Raw genomic sequence first — 12,248 nt, 5'->3', positions numbered from 1 at the left:
CCAATTTAATTTAAAAGAAAGTAGAAAATGTTTACATGAATTATACGTTTAGCAACCCGGAAATCTTTACTTAAAAATCACACACCTTCAGCTGCTACATCAAGTTTCTTGAAGAACCAGTGGAAAATTCCGAGAATTGTGAATGACATGCCAAGTGGGAAAATGGACGCTTTAGCCCAAGCCATCAAACTGAAAAATAAATTGATTAAACCTTAAAAACATCAGGATTTTTGATAAAACTGAATAACCTAGTTTAACACTATACCATTGACTATTGAAATTGATAGAACTAGAAATTTCATTCCTGTGTTAAATTGGTCACTAACTTATTAATAAAAATGAACTTAAGTTGAATTGAGCACCAACAGAATGTGCTGATGTAAATTACTAATTTCTGTTAAATACGCCAAATGTTTTGCCAAAATTCGTCAAACGATTTGTACGTTGTAAGCTATAGCGGCTTTTATGTCACATATACCATTTCCGTAACAAAACCTAAAGAAGTAAATCCAGTTGTAGACTGTAGTGCACTCTGTGAGTGGCTTATTCATTTACATTTTTTTGTAAACAAAATTTACCACAGCCAGTCTATGAAGGTGGAATGTCCACTTTAACATGCCAAGTTAATGGTTACACTAAAGTGGTTTAAAACGATTAGGGTAGCGTTCTTGAAATTCCACTATTTGAATTTGGAAAACAAAATTACTTAAAATATAATTCGCTCTAGGAACTAGGAAAAAAATATTTACTCATTGGCGTCATCGTAGACGTAGAACGGCTCTGGCAGTGGAAGAAGACCACTTTCTACAATGTAGACGTTTTTCACCGGACGATCATCTTCGTATGTTTTCAATCCCTCTATTTTATGTATGATATCCATTCCTTCCGTTACCTAAAAAAAATATCCAAGAAGAAAATGAAATTCTCAATAAAGTAGGTGTGAACTATAGCAATAAATATGGAAGGTACACCCACAGAAGCAAACATGAACACTAAGTAAATTTCCAGTATCAGTTTTAGCAATGCAATTAGAGGAAGTTTTTAGCGCCGTCCTGACTTTTTAGTTACCTTGTTTTAAAGAACTGTTTAACTAAGTATATTTTACTTTTGATAAAAAAAAATATAGTCCCCTAGTTGAAGTTTTAAATCCCTTTTTTGATACCGTTAAGTATAAAGATAGGTTTTTCTGTCTTCTCCTTTGTTTACTGACCATGTTTTTGGTTAATACTGATTATAGTACAACTTAATAAATGATACATATTTTAATGAGGCTCATTGTGCTGTGCAAGTACTAATGGTCCCGTAAGGATACTATTTCTTAAATGGTTTGAGTAAAAAAATCCTTGTCTTCATCTCATTTTTTTTTAAATATTTACATAGGCCTATATGCGAAACAATAAAAAAAGTTTCATATTATGCATGTTATAATACACAAAAATTAAATGTAACATACAGTAGTTGATTTCTAACAAGGAATGATGAAACCTGTTTATTTACTTACTCTGAGAGTTAGGTAATCTTCAATCAATAATGTGTAAACCCTTACAAGTGCAAGCCAGCATTGTAACAAGAATGTATTTGTTTCATTTTTGCTGAACCACATTTAAACAAAAAATGCCACTTACCAATTCATTAATGGTAATCTTCCATTACTTAACAAATTGTTAGCAGTTCTGATTTAATAATTTTAAGGCGTAACTCAGTAAGTTATTTACAATCCTAATTCAAACAAATTCCTTCCGCATTTAATTAAAATATATGAGATTTGGAAGATTCAGAAATCTTTCAAATTGATGGAAAATTTCAAAATTTTTGTGTATAAAAGGTTTATTGTCTTTAAAACGTGTGATTAATAGTCTGAAGACTCTCTTTTTGATACACGTTTCAAAAATGGAGGCAAAGTTGTATGAAGAAAAGGGAAAAGCAAAGGTTTGATGGAGATATAGGAGGTTTAAGAGGTTTGCATGTTTAAAATCATATGTATTCTTTTTTTCTTACAAGCTTTGGCTCGTGTATGGTACATGTCCAGCAAATCTACCACATCTCTGCCATGGAGTCAAAGTACGTCATACCGTTAAATTATCTGGTTTTTGACTTTTATGCAGGTGCTATGAACTATTTTTTGGTCATATTCCATCACTCTTGAAGCTACTAACTAATTCACACACACAAATTGTTCCATTGTTTACATTTGTAAGTTAGCTCCCAAAATATCTTCCACCTACTAGTTTTAATTGATATTAAACAAACAGCTGTTACCCATGTATCTGCTCTTCAGTATTTGGTATGTTTTGAATGTGTTTGGATGGAGTTAACTGTGAATTGTTGGGTATTGAAAATGGTTTTTAAATTATGATAAATTTCCTTACCCTTCCGAACACTACATGCTTGCCATCCAGCCAGGGTGTTGGTTGAGTGATTATGAAAAACTGGCAGCCATTTGAGTTTGGACCTGTGTACAAATAGAGTATAAAATAGAATATATAAGAAATGTAGAAGCAGATAAACTAAACAAACGACCAAACGTGGTAGGCACATTACAGTACTTTAAAACAGACATTTGGAGTTGGCTCAAGAAAATGAAAATTTGTTCAGTATGCAGGTTTGCTGAAACCAGGATCTACTGTATTTCTGTATTCTAACACTATCGAGATGAAACCTCTACTACCATTTTATTAAGTATTTAGATTGTTGCAAAAACCCTTGTGCGAGATTAAGGAGAAACTAATAAAGAATTTTTTTTCTGATTCACATCTATATAAATGATATCAAGATAGTATTGATCAATTTAATTAATATGAACCTGAATTACCTGAAATTAATTCCTGAAATTAGCTCACCTGAATTAGCCATGCTTACAAAGCCTGCGGCTGTATGTTTCACGACAAAGTTTTCATCTTTGAAGTGTTTTCCAAAAATACTCACAATCCCAAGACCATCTCCCGACACTACGTCACCACCTGAAAAACAAAATCAATCAAATACTTTTGTCTCACCAGAGGTGCATCCTGCCAGTTGAAAATGGAGGCTACTTTCAAATAATTTAATGGAGTGATACAGCCATAACCTTTGGGCTGGGAGTATGAAATCGTCCCCAGGAACAATTTTGAATTTAATAACAGCAAAGCATTTCAGGACAATCTGGAGACGTAACGTAAAATACAAATACTTAGGGTAAAATTCAAGCCTAAAAAATTGAGTAAAAATGCCTTCTTCTTCGTTTTTATTTTTTTAGCAGCCCCAACTGCCGTCTAACAAGGCTGTTGATTAGCGAGTTTTTGATGCTTTAATTATCTGAACACGTTATAAAGGGAATAATTACCATACCTTGAACCATGAAGTTCCTGATGACTCTATGAAATGGGGTGTTGTTCCCATACTTCCGCCCTTTGACTCCATCTGAAGCAAGGGCTTTGAAGTTTTTGACGGTTTTTGGTACAACTTCTCCAAAAAGCGCAACAACTATTCTACCCTCCACATGGCCTCCGATGCTGACGTCGAAATACACCAGATCCGTCACCTTGTACTTCTCCGTCTGGAAATTGATTTAAAACTACATATGGTTAGATGTTTGGTTAGAGGGGTTAAGTAATGTCATTGATTTAGAAGTAGCGATATATCATCAATGGGGCTGATGATGCTGATGTAGCCAGTTGTAATAAAACTAGAGGTCGTCCAGTGGTCGAAAACCCGACCAAAATTATGTAATGTACAGACCTCTATATTCACCCCATGCTGTAAATAAAACATGTGATTGGAATTTCTTCAATCTGTTTTGATTTTCCGTTTATATTTCTTTGTTATTTCGTCACCATCATGGCAACCCATAAGACCCATGTTAATTTTTTGAAATTTCAAATTCATTTTTTGTGCTTATTTTTGAGCCCATTTAAATTTATAAAGGGGTTCTGCACATCTACAGGAAAATATCTTTCTAACAGTATGCATAGATTTTCCCTGCAATGCACACGAGCTGAGAAAAAAGGTTTTAAAGAAACATGCTTGCCTATTAATATATACATACAAGTTAAATAAGGTGCTGGGTATGCCAATTGTACTTATTTTTATATATTTTATGTTTTTAAATAAGAAGTATCTGGCAGTTTTTTAATTTGATTGAAATAGCAAATAATCTAACTTACATGCACACCAAAAATGTAGGGTGTGTTACTCCAGGTACTTTTGATTAAATACGTACCTAATGGACTAATTGTGCAAATTAAAATAACGACGTTCATAATTTAGTTTTAACTGGCTTGAATGTATGAAAGTTAATTTGATTGTGTTTACTCTCAACTTTAGAAAACTCCTCCACGAAAACCACAAATACAAATTATATTTATTTACCTAGAGCATTGTGCTATCAAAACTGTTCATTCCTTATGCTGCTTATTTTCTATCCAATTAAATTTCATCATCCAGAAGTCAATTAGGTTTAGGTTTTTTTTTTCTTTTGTCCTAGGACGCTAGGCACGAGCCTGGGATTGTTTTTCACATTACTTCAGGCTAGATCTAGGGGTTGCGGCATTATCACTTAGATAAAATCCATTGGTGACTTGACGGGGATCGAACCCGGGACCTCAGGGACTGAAGTCCTGCGCTCTAACCACTACACCAGCTCGCCCCCCGAAGTCAATTAGGTATACAGCTCATTGTTTAAAAGTTTATCAAATCTGGACTTACACGCACACTCGATCGGTTCACAAAATGCCAAAATGATTAAGAATTGCTTGTCATTTAACTCTGTAGAAAATTTAGAAACCTTAAACAATTAATGTTACTAATTTTAAATCTAATGAATGCAGGTGTTAGTGAATCGTTGTTCGTTCAACAATTGTACAGTAAAAGGATATAACATTTTTTCACCATGGCTCCCTAAATAGATATTTTATTATTAATTGTATGTGAAAGCGGCAGGGCTTTGAAACATCAAACATTATATTCATACTCACACATTGGCCATAAGTAGACAGCAGTAACAGCAGTACAGCCCTAACAGTACGGGACATTGCTACATACTGGTATAATCTAGTTAGGCTAAGACCAAGGGGGTGGCATGTATCAGCTGATTTGGATTTATAACCTTGCCTACCTTGCCTTTTAACCCTATTTACCTTTGAATTTTGACATATGAAATAGGGTCGTTGCTCCAAAATACCAATATTTATCTTTTTTAACTTATATCCTCCACATTAAGTGGTAACTCTAATTAACAGCACATGTTAAAAATAGTGTTTGTTTTACACAACCCAAATTTAAAGTGGCTACATAGAGTCACTATTTAGATACAAAATAAGCTCATAAATTGGCGACCCTGCTTTCTCTACTTCATTACCGATTAGCTTGTATGAATTTTAGCTTTGTTGTTTTCACGGTGTGTTATTCTTAATTTATTTTAAGTAAGACTCTACATGTTTTCTTTCTCTGAAACAAAATCAATGTTTAAGATTGATGATGAACATAAGGAAAAATAAGTAGGGGTAATGTATTTATAATGTTGAATATTGTAACCCAACTCATCTATTATAGTCTGGATTAGTGATGGACCATCATATGTTTTTACATTTTACATATGCAGTTGTTTACAAACTATAATTCTGTGTTGCGTTGTGTTTGTAAGAAAATAAAAGAGTTTACAACAATTTATTCTTTCATTAACTTTAATTTCACCAACGTTTATACTATCCGTAGTTGATTTATTAGGTACTGTACTGGAATCCCATCTGAACAGTTGATTTTTGTCTTTGTATGAAACGAATGATTTTGACTGTACGATACACGTTGATCTTGCAAAAACATCGTGAGGAGTCATATTCACAATTCTCAATAACACTAAACCTTGTAGACAAAAATGTTGAAATGCATATCAGCTGATCGTAATGAATTAAAGCAATTAGAACTGCCAACTTATGAGCATGATTTTACACTAAACAGTAAATTACTGTACTTGTAATTTGCGTTAAAAATAAAAAAAATAAACACCATGTACGAGTATATTTATTTGTATTTATTGAAAATAATACATATATTTATTTTTATATCAATCAATCAAAATAACTTTCATATTGCACATTTTGTACAGAATGGAGTCAGTTATAAAAAACACAATAATTAACAGTCTTAAGTTTAATATTGTTATTACCAAAAAATCAAATTTCAGAAATTTTGAAAAAATCTTCTAATTTATAAAAGAATAGTTGGTGAGAAATAATTTCAAACGTTTTTTAAATGAACGAAAATTAGTTATATTTTTTATATTGTCAGGTAAGCTATTGAAATATTTAACACCACTAGAGGGGATTTTTCGTAAACCGATACCAACCACAATTACAATTTACCATAATCTAAACATTTTTATCATAAATTTATTGACAAGCCGAAGCTCGAAGTTCCTTAGTATCATTCGATGCAATACCCGCTGTACAGAGTTACAGAGTGCAGTATCTGAATCACGTTTTGAGAATTGCAGGCGCTACTTGCTTATAGGTACAGGAAGAACCGAAACTCTCACAGGCTTCATCGTTCCACTATCCATTTATTTTTCACTGATGACAATTAGATACTGAAAAGTAAAATATGGCAAATTTTTCCATTAGATGAAAAAATTTAATTTGTCATTTTTGCAAAACGTTTAATTGATGACGTTTTCTAGCAGCTTAAATCGATATGGCGGTCAATTACGATGTGAAAAATGTCAAAAAAAAACTGGTAAACAACAAAATTTTCTGGCGTAGATTAAGATATAGGTCATATAAATGTCAATTGCCACATAGATCAACAAATAAAGTACTGTATCTATTTTAGTTACTTTTTAACATACCGAAACAATCTACTTTTTGCAATCCCATTTTCAAGAACTTGAATTATACACCTGTTGTCCGATAGCTCGTGTGTGTAAATATTTTCAGAAAATCAAATCAAATGGAAGAAAACCCAATCACATGTTTTATTTACAGTGAGAGGTGAAAATAGAGAAGTCTGTACATTACATATTTTTGGCCAAGTTGTCGATCACTGGACGATCTCTAGTGATTATAATTATATTGGGAACTTATACTTTTATGTATGTCTGTATGTGTTTCATTTCAAAAAAAATATTTCTAGAAATTGCACCATCATAAAGTGTTAATCTACATCAAATATAAAAACAGTTATTTTACACTGATATTTATACAAATTCAAAATTTAAAATTGATTTTTGCTTTAGGGTCACCTGTTCAGTCTAGGTACCCTCCCGGGGTTTGAGGTTGACATCTACAGACTACTAGTAGGGTTGATCTTTACTGACTAGGGGTCCATTAGAAGTTGTAGGTTGACCTGTACAGTCTAGGGGCCCACAAGGAGTGTCATGGTGAACTATACAGTCTAGGGGCCCACCAGGAGTTTCATGGTGACCTGTACAGTCTAGGGGCCCTCTAGGAGTTTCATGGTGAACTATACAGTCTGGGGGCCCACCAGGAGTTTCATGGTGACCTGTACAGTCTAGGGGCCCACCAGGAGTTTCATGGTGACCTGTACAGTCTAGGGGGCCCTCTAGGAGTTTCATGGTGAACTATACAGTCTAGGGGCCCACCAGGAGTGTCATGGTGACCTGTACAGTCTAGGGGCCCACCAGGAGTGTCATCGTGAACTGTACAGTCTAGGGGCCCACCAGGAGTGTCATGGTGACCTGTACAGTCTATGGGCCCATCAGGAGTGTCATGGTGAACTGTACAGTCTAGGGGCCCACCAGGAATGTCATGGTGACCTTTACAGTCTATGGGCCCATCAGGAGTGTCATGGTGAACTGTACAGTCTAGGGGCCCACCAGGAGTGTCATGGTGACCTTTACAGTCTAGGGGCCCACCAGGAGTTTCAAGGTGAACTGTACAGTCAAGGGGCCCACCAGGAGTGTCATGGTGAACTGTACAGTCTAGGGGCCCACCAGGAGTGTCATGGTGACCTTTACCGTCTAGGGGCCCATCAGGAGTGTCATGGTGAACTGTACAGTCTAGGGGCCCACCAGGAGTGTCATGGTGACCTTTACAGTCTAGGGGCCCACCAGGAGTTTCAAGGTGAACTGTACAGTCAAGGGGCCCACCAGGAGTGTCATGGTGACCTGTACAGTCTAGGGGCCTGCGGGCTTGACACATCTCTCGCAAATCAATTACTCCACCTCCTAGAGATGGTCACGAGGATGATTACAGTGTGACGATCCGAGATCGCGCCATCTGATAACAGCCACTCTCTCTCGCTCTGCACTCTGGAGGGCCACCTCCGACACTTCGTGTGAACTGACTACAGACTACGGTTAGTAAGTTGTTTACGGTTAACAAAGCGTGTTGTGGTGCATAAGTCTTAGTTCACGGTATTACCTTAGTATTACTGAAACTAGTTTCTATATTTTGAATCTAAGTTATTACTGCGAATTTCAATTTAAGTAGACAGCATGTTTTAAGCGTTATTGTTCTTCAAGTAGTATCGATGAAAACAACTCATTCTGATCCATCCGACGTCACCAAAATAATCTAAATCAGTAAAATTAGTGATAAACCTATAACACTCCATCATGGCAAAAGTATGAATGCATAATTATTTAGGTTTCCAAGTATGAGTTGGACCCATTCAAAATACTCATGGGCTACACATTAGTATTTTTGTGCAGAAGGCTTAACAGGTCATATTGAATTACGTAACGGAGTAGAATGACGTCATACCCGTACGTGACGTGTCAAGTGCACGTTGTGACTTGAAGCCCAGGGCCACCACGACATGATGGAGTCAAGACGTCAGGAGCCGAGACCAGCTGTGTCCTAAGCCCAACTGATGGTCTTTGAAATAACTGACGATACGCGTGTAGCGAGGGTGACGTATATGCAGGTCCCGTTAGTTTGAATTGTCGTTTCATTTGCTATCTATAATGATAATTTATTTTCGCAAATAAGCCTCGTTTCGCATATTCGCCTAAGTTTGATCGCTGAACGCTGGTTTGGAAGGCCAATGCGGAACTCATCTCATGTGACGATACGCAAATTTTATTTACTTCAAATTGTTTATCCAACCAAAATAGTTTTCTTGGACAAAATAAAAACATAATTTAAAACACGAAATTATTTGGTGATCGGCAACTTTGATTTTAAATGTGTCAAAATTGACGTGTGAAATATAAAAAAAGTTGGTCTTGTGCCCTAGCCTAACTAGATCTATAATCTGGTACCCAGATCTAGCCGCCGGTCGTCCCATGATGTCCCCCATTACAGACAGATGCCCGCCCCAGGTCAGAATGGTGGGTGGCGATCATATGATTATAGACAGGTGTGAAAGTGATTCTGAACGTGCCAGTATAAACAATGTGTCTGCCCGTGATCGGTTGCCTCCTACTTTATTGGACCCCGAATTGCCGGTCCAACCCTCCCAATTCCACTTTTGCTTTCTTTGCAGCCGGAAGGAGAAATTGAGGCGCAAAGTGGCTTGGACGGTGTTTATCTGTTGGAAGGGCACTTCTAGTTCGTGATTCTGAAGAAGTTGTTTTTGTTGATGTGGTAAAATATGTTTGTGTCAAGTAGTAGGGGAAAATTAGATGTTAAGTGAAATAACCACCTGTTTCAGAACTTTACCACAGAACGCAACTTGGTCCACGGTCAGTTCTGTGACATACAAGAGTCGCAAATAAACTTTTCTCATCAGTGACCACTACTTTGGTCTTCCAAGCAAAGGACCTCTTACTGATTACAGCTCTGCTTAAGAAAATTAAGTGATCTCATCCAGGCCATTCAACTTTCGGAGCATCTCATTGGCCCTCCTGAAAACATTTTGATCTGTTCACTGACCCCCTGAATTTCTAAAGTTAAGTAATTTTAATTGACCCACCCAAGTCCTTTAAGTCATAATGCACTTAATTTACTCTAACGTACATTTGTTAACTAATGGCAATCGTTGCTAGACTCCACTCAAATCCACCCAGTTGTAATGTAGTCTTCCAAATAAAGGAACTCCTAATCAACTCTTACCGCTGACTCAAAGTTAAGATATTCCAGGTTTAAAGTAATATTGCTCAAGCTGATCCCCTCCCGGGTCTTACAGGAGACATAACACATAACCGACCCTATCCCAGGTCTTCCAAGACACAGACCTCCTAACTGTCCCTTCCCAGGTCTTCCAAGACACATACCTCCTAACTGACCCTCTCACAGATCTTCCAAGACACAGACCTCCTAACTGACCCTATCCAAGGTCTTCCAAGACAGAGAACGCCTAACTGACCATCTCCCAAGTCATGTAAGATTCAAAACTCTTAACTGATACTCTCTCAGGTCTTCCAACAAAAAACCTCCTAACTGACCCTCTCCCAGGTCTTCAAAGACATAGACCTCCTAACTGACCCTCTCACAGGCCTTCCAAGATACAGAACTCCTAACTGATACTCTCCCAGGTCTTGCAGAAGGCACCATCCCAAACAGACCCTCTCCCAAGTCTTCTAAGATTCAAAACTCCCAACCAATCCTCTCCCAGGTCTTCTAAGAATCAAAAATCTTAACTGATACTCTCTCAGGTCTTCTAAGTTACAGCACCCCAAACTGACCCTCTTCCAGGTCTTCCAAGATACAGAACTCCTAACTGCTACTCTCATAGGTTTTCCTAGTTACAGCACCCCAAACGGACCCTCTCACAGGTCTTCCAAGATACAGAACTCCTAACTGACCCTCTCTCAAGTCTTCCAAGATACAGAACTCCTAACTGTACTCTCACAGGTATTCCTAGTTACAGCATCCCAAACTGACCCTCTCCCAGGTCTTCCAAGATACAGAACTCCTAACTGATACTCTCACAGGTTTTCCTAGTTATAGCATCCCAAACTGACCCTCTCCCAAGTCTTCCAAGATACAGAACTCCTAACTGATCCTCTCCCAGGTCTTGCAGAAGACACCATCCCAAACTGACCCTCTCCCAAGTCTTCTAAGATACAGAACTCCTAACTGATACTCTCCCAGGTCTTGCAGAAGACACCATCCCAAACTGACCCTCTCCCAGGCCTTCCAAGATACAGAACTCCTAACTGATACTCTCCCAGGTCTTGCAGAAGACACCACCCCAAACTGACCCTCTCCCAAGTCTTCTAAGATACAGAACTCCTAACTGATACTCTCCCAGGTCTTGCAGAAGACACCATCCCAAACTGACCCTCTCCCAGGCCTTCCAAGATACAGAACTCCTAACTGATACTCTCCCAGGTCTTGCAGAAGACACCACCCCAAACTGACCCTCTACCAAGTCTTCTAATATACAGAACTCCTAACTGATACTCTCCCAGGTCTTGCAGAAGACACCATCCCAAACTGACCCTCTCCCAGGCCTTCCAAGATACAGAACTCCTAACTGATCCTCTCCCAGGTCTTGCAGAAGACACCATCCCAAACTGACCCTCTCCCAAGTCTTCTAAGATACAGAACTCCTAACTGATACTCTCCCAGGTCTTGCAGAAGACACCATCCCAAACTGACCCTCTCCCAAGTCTTCTAAGATACAGAACTCCTAACTGATACTCTCCCAGGTCTTGAAGAAGACACCATCCCAAACTGACCCTCTCCCAGGCCTTCCAAGATACAGAACTCCTAACTGATCCTCTCCCAGGTCTTGCAGAAGACACCATCCCAAACTGACCCTCTCCCAGGCCTTCCAAGATACAGAACTCCTAACTGATCCTCTCCCAGGTCTTGCAGAAGACACCATCCCAAACTGACCCTCTCCCAAGTCTTCTAAGATACAGAACTCCTAACTGATACTCTCCCAGGTCTTGCAGAAGACACCACCCCAAACTGACCCTCTCCCAAGTCTTCTAAGATACAGAACTCCTAACTGATACTCTCCCAGGTCTTGCAGAAGACACCATCCCAAACTGACCCTCTCCCAGGCCTTCCAAGATACAGAACTCCTAACTGATCCTCTCCCAGGTCTTGCAGAAGACACCATCCCAAACTGCCCCTCTCCCAAGTCTTCTAAGATACAGAACTCCCAACCGATCCTCTCCCAGGTCTTCTAAGAAACAAAAATCTTAACTGATACTCTCTCACGTCTGCTAAGTTTCAGCATCCCAAACTGACCCTCTCCCAGGTCCTCCAAGATACAGAACTCCTAACTGCTACCTTCACAGGTTTTCCTAGTTACAGCATCCCAAACTGATCCTCTCCCAGGTCCTCCAAGATACAGAACTCCTAACTGCTACTCTCGCAGGTTTTCATAGTTACAGCATCCCAAACTGACCCTCTCCC

The 12,248-nt window shown here is 38.3% G+C and overlaps 2 protein-coding genes across 2 annotated transcripts; both read right to left on the bottom strand.

The window, feature by feature from the left end:
* LOC128999932 (uncharacterized) lies at nucleotides 1-5,016 on the bottom strand. Its single transcript, XM_054426717.1, has 6 exons — nucleotides 4,953-5,016; nucleotides 3,328-3,535; nucleotides 2,841-2,960; nucleotides 2,370-2,452; nucleotides 750-892; nucleotides 1-189 (listed from the first exon to the last, which is right to left on the bottom strand). The coding sequence occupies exons 1-6, from the start codon at nucleotides 5,007-5,009 to the stop codon at nucleotides 78-80; spliced, it is 723 nt and encodes a 240-aa protein (XP_054282692.1). The 5' UTR covers nucleotides 5,010-5,016; the 3' UTR covers nucleotides 1-77.
* Nucleotides 5,017-7,502: 2,486 nt separating this feature from the next.
* Nucleotides 7,503-8,132, bottom strand: LOC129000673 (BUD13 homolog). Its single transcript, XM_054427635.1, has one exon. It carries the CDS (start codon nucleotides 8,130-8,132, stop codon nucleotides 7,503-7,505), a length of 630 nt encoding a protein of 209 aa, XP_054283610.1.
* Between the last annotated feature and the right edge of the window lie 4,116 nt (nucleotides 8,133-12,248).

This window comes from Macrosteles quadrilineatus, unplaced genomic scaffold (assembly GCF_028750875.1).
Source record: "Macrosteles quadrilineatus isolate MER2022 unplaced genomic scaffold, UCM_ALF_1.0 Scaffold_8__2_contigs__length_117827958, whole genome shotgun sequence".
NCBI classification, from domain to species: Eukaryota; Metazoa; Arthropoda; class Insecta; order Hemiptera; family Cicadellidae; genus Macrosteles; species Macrosteles quadrilineatus.
Note: the sequence above shows the minus strand (reverse complement) of the source record. Positions and strands in the feature narration are given on the sequence as shown.

Bases quoted from the DNA above. Each gene is read 5' to 3' on its own strand.
- LOC128999932 (XM_054426717.1), bottom strand. From the start codon at position 5,009: ATGTCCCGTACTGTTAGGGCTGTACTGCTGTTACTGCTGTCTACTTAT. The intron at 3,536-4,952 runs GTGAGTATGAAT...ATCAATTTCCAG, and splicing joins TGTCTACTTATGGCCAATGT to ACGGAGAAGTACAAGGTGAC. The intron at 2,961-3,327 runs GTATGGTAATTA...TTTGTTTTTCAG, and splicing joins CAGGAACTTCATGGTTCAAG to GTGGTGACGTAGTGTCGGGA.
- LOC129000673 (XM_054427635.1), bottom strand. From the start codon at position 8,132: ATGTGTCAAGCCCGCAGGCCCCTAGACTGTACAGGTCACCATGACACT.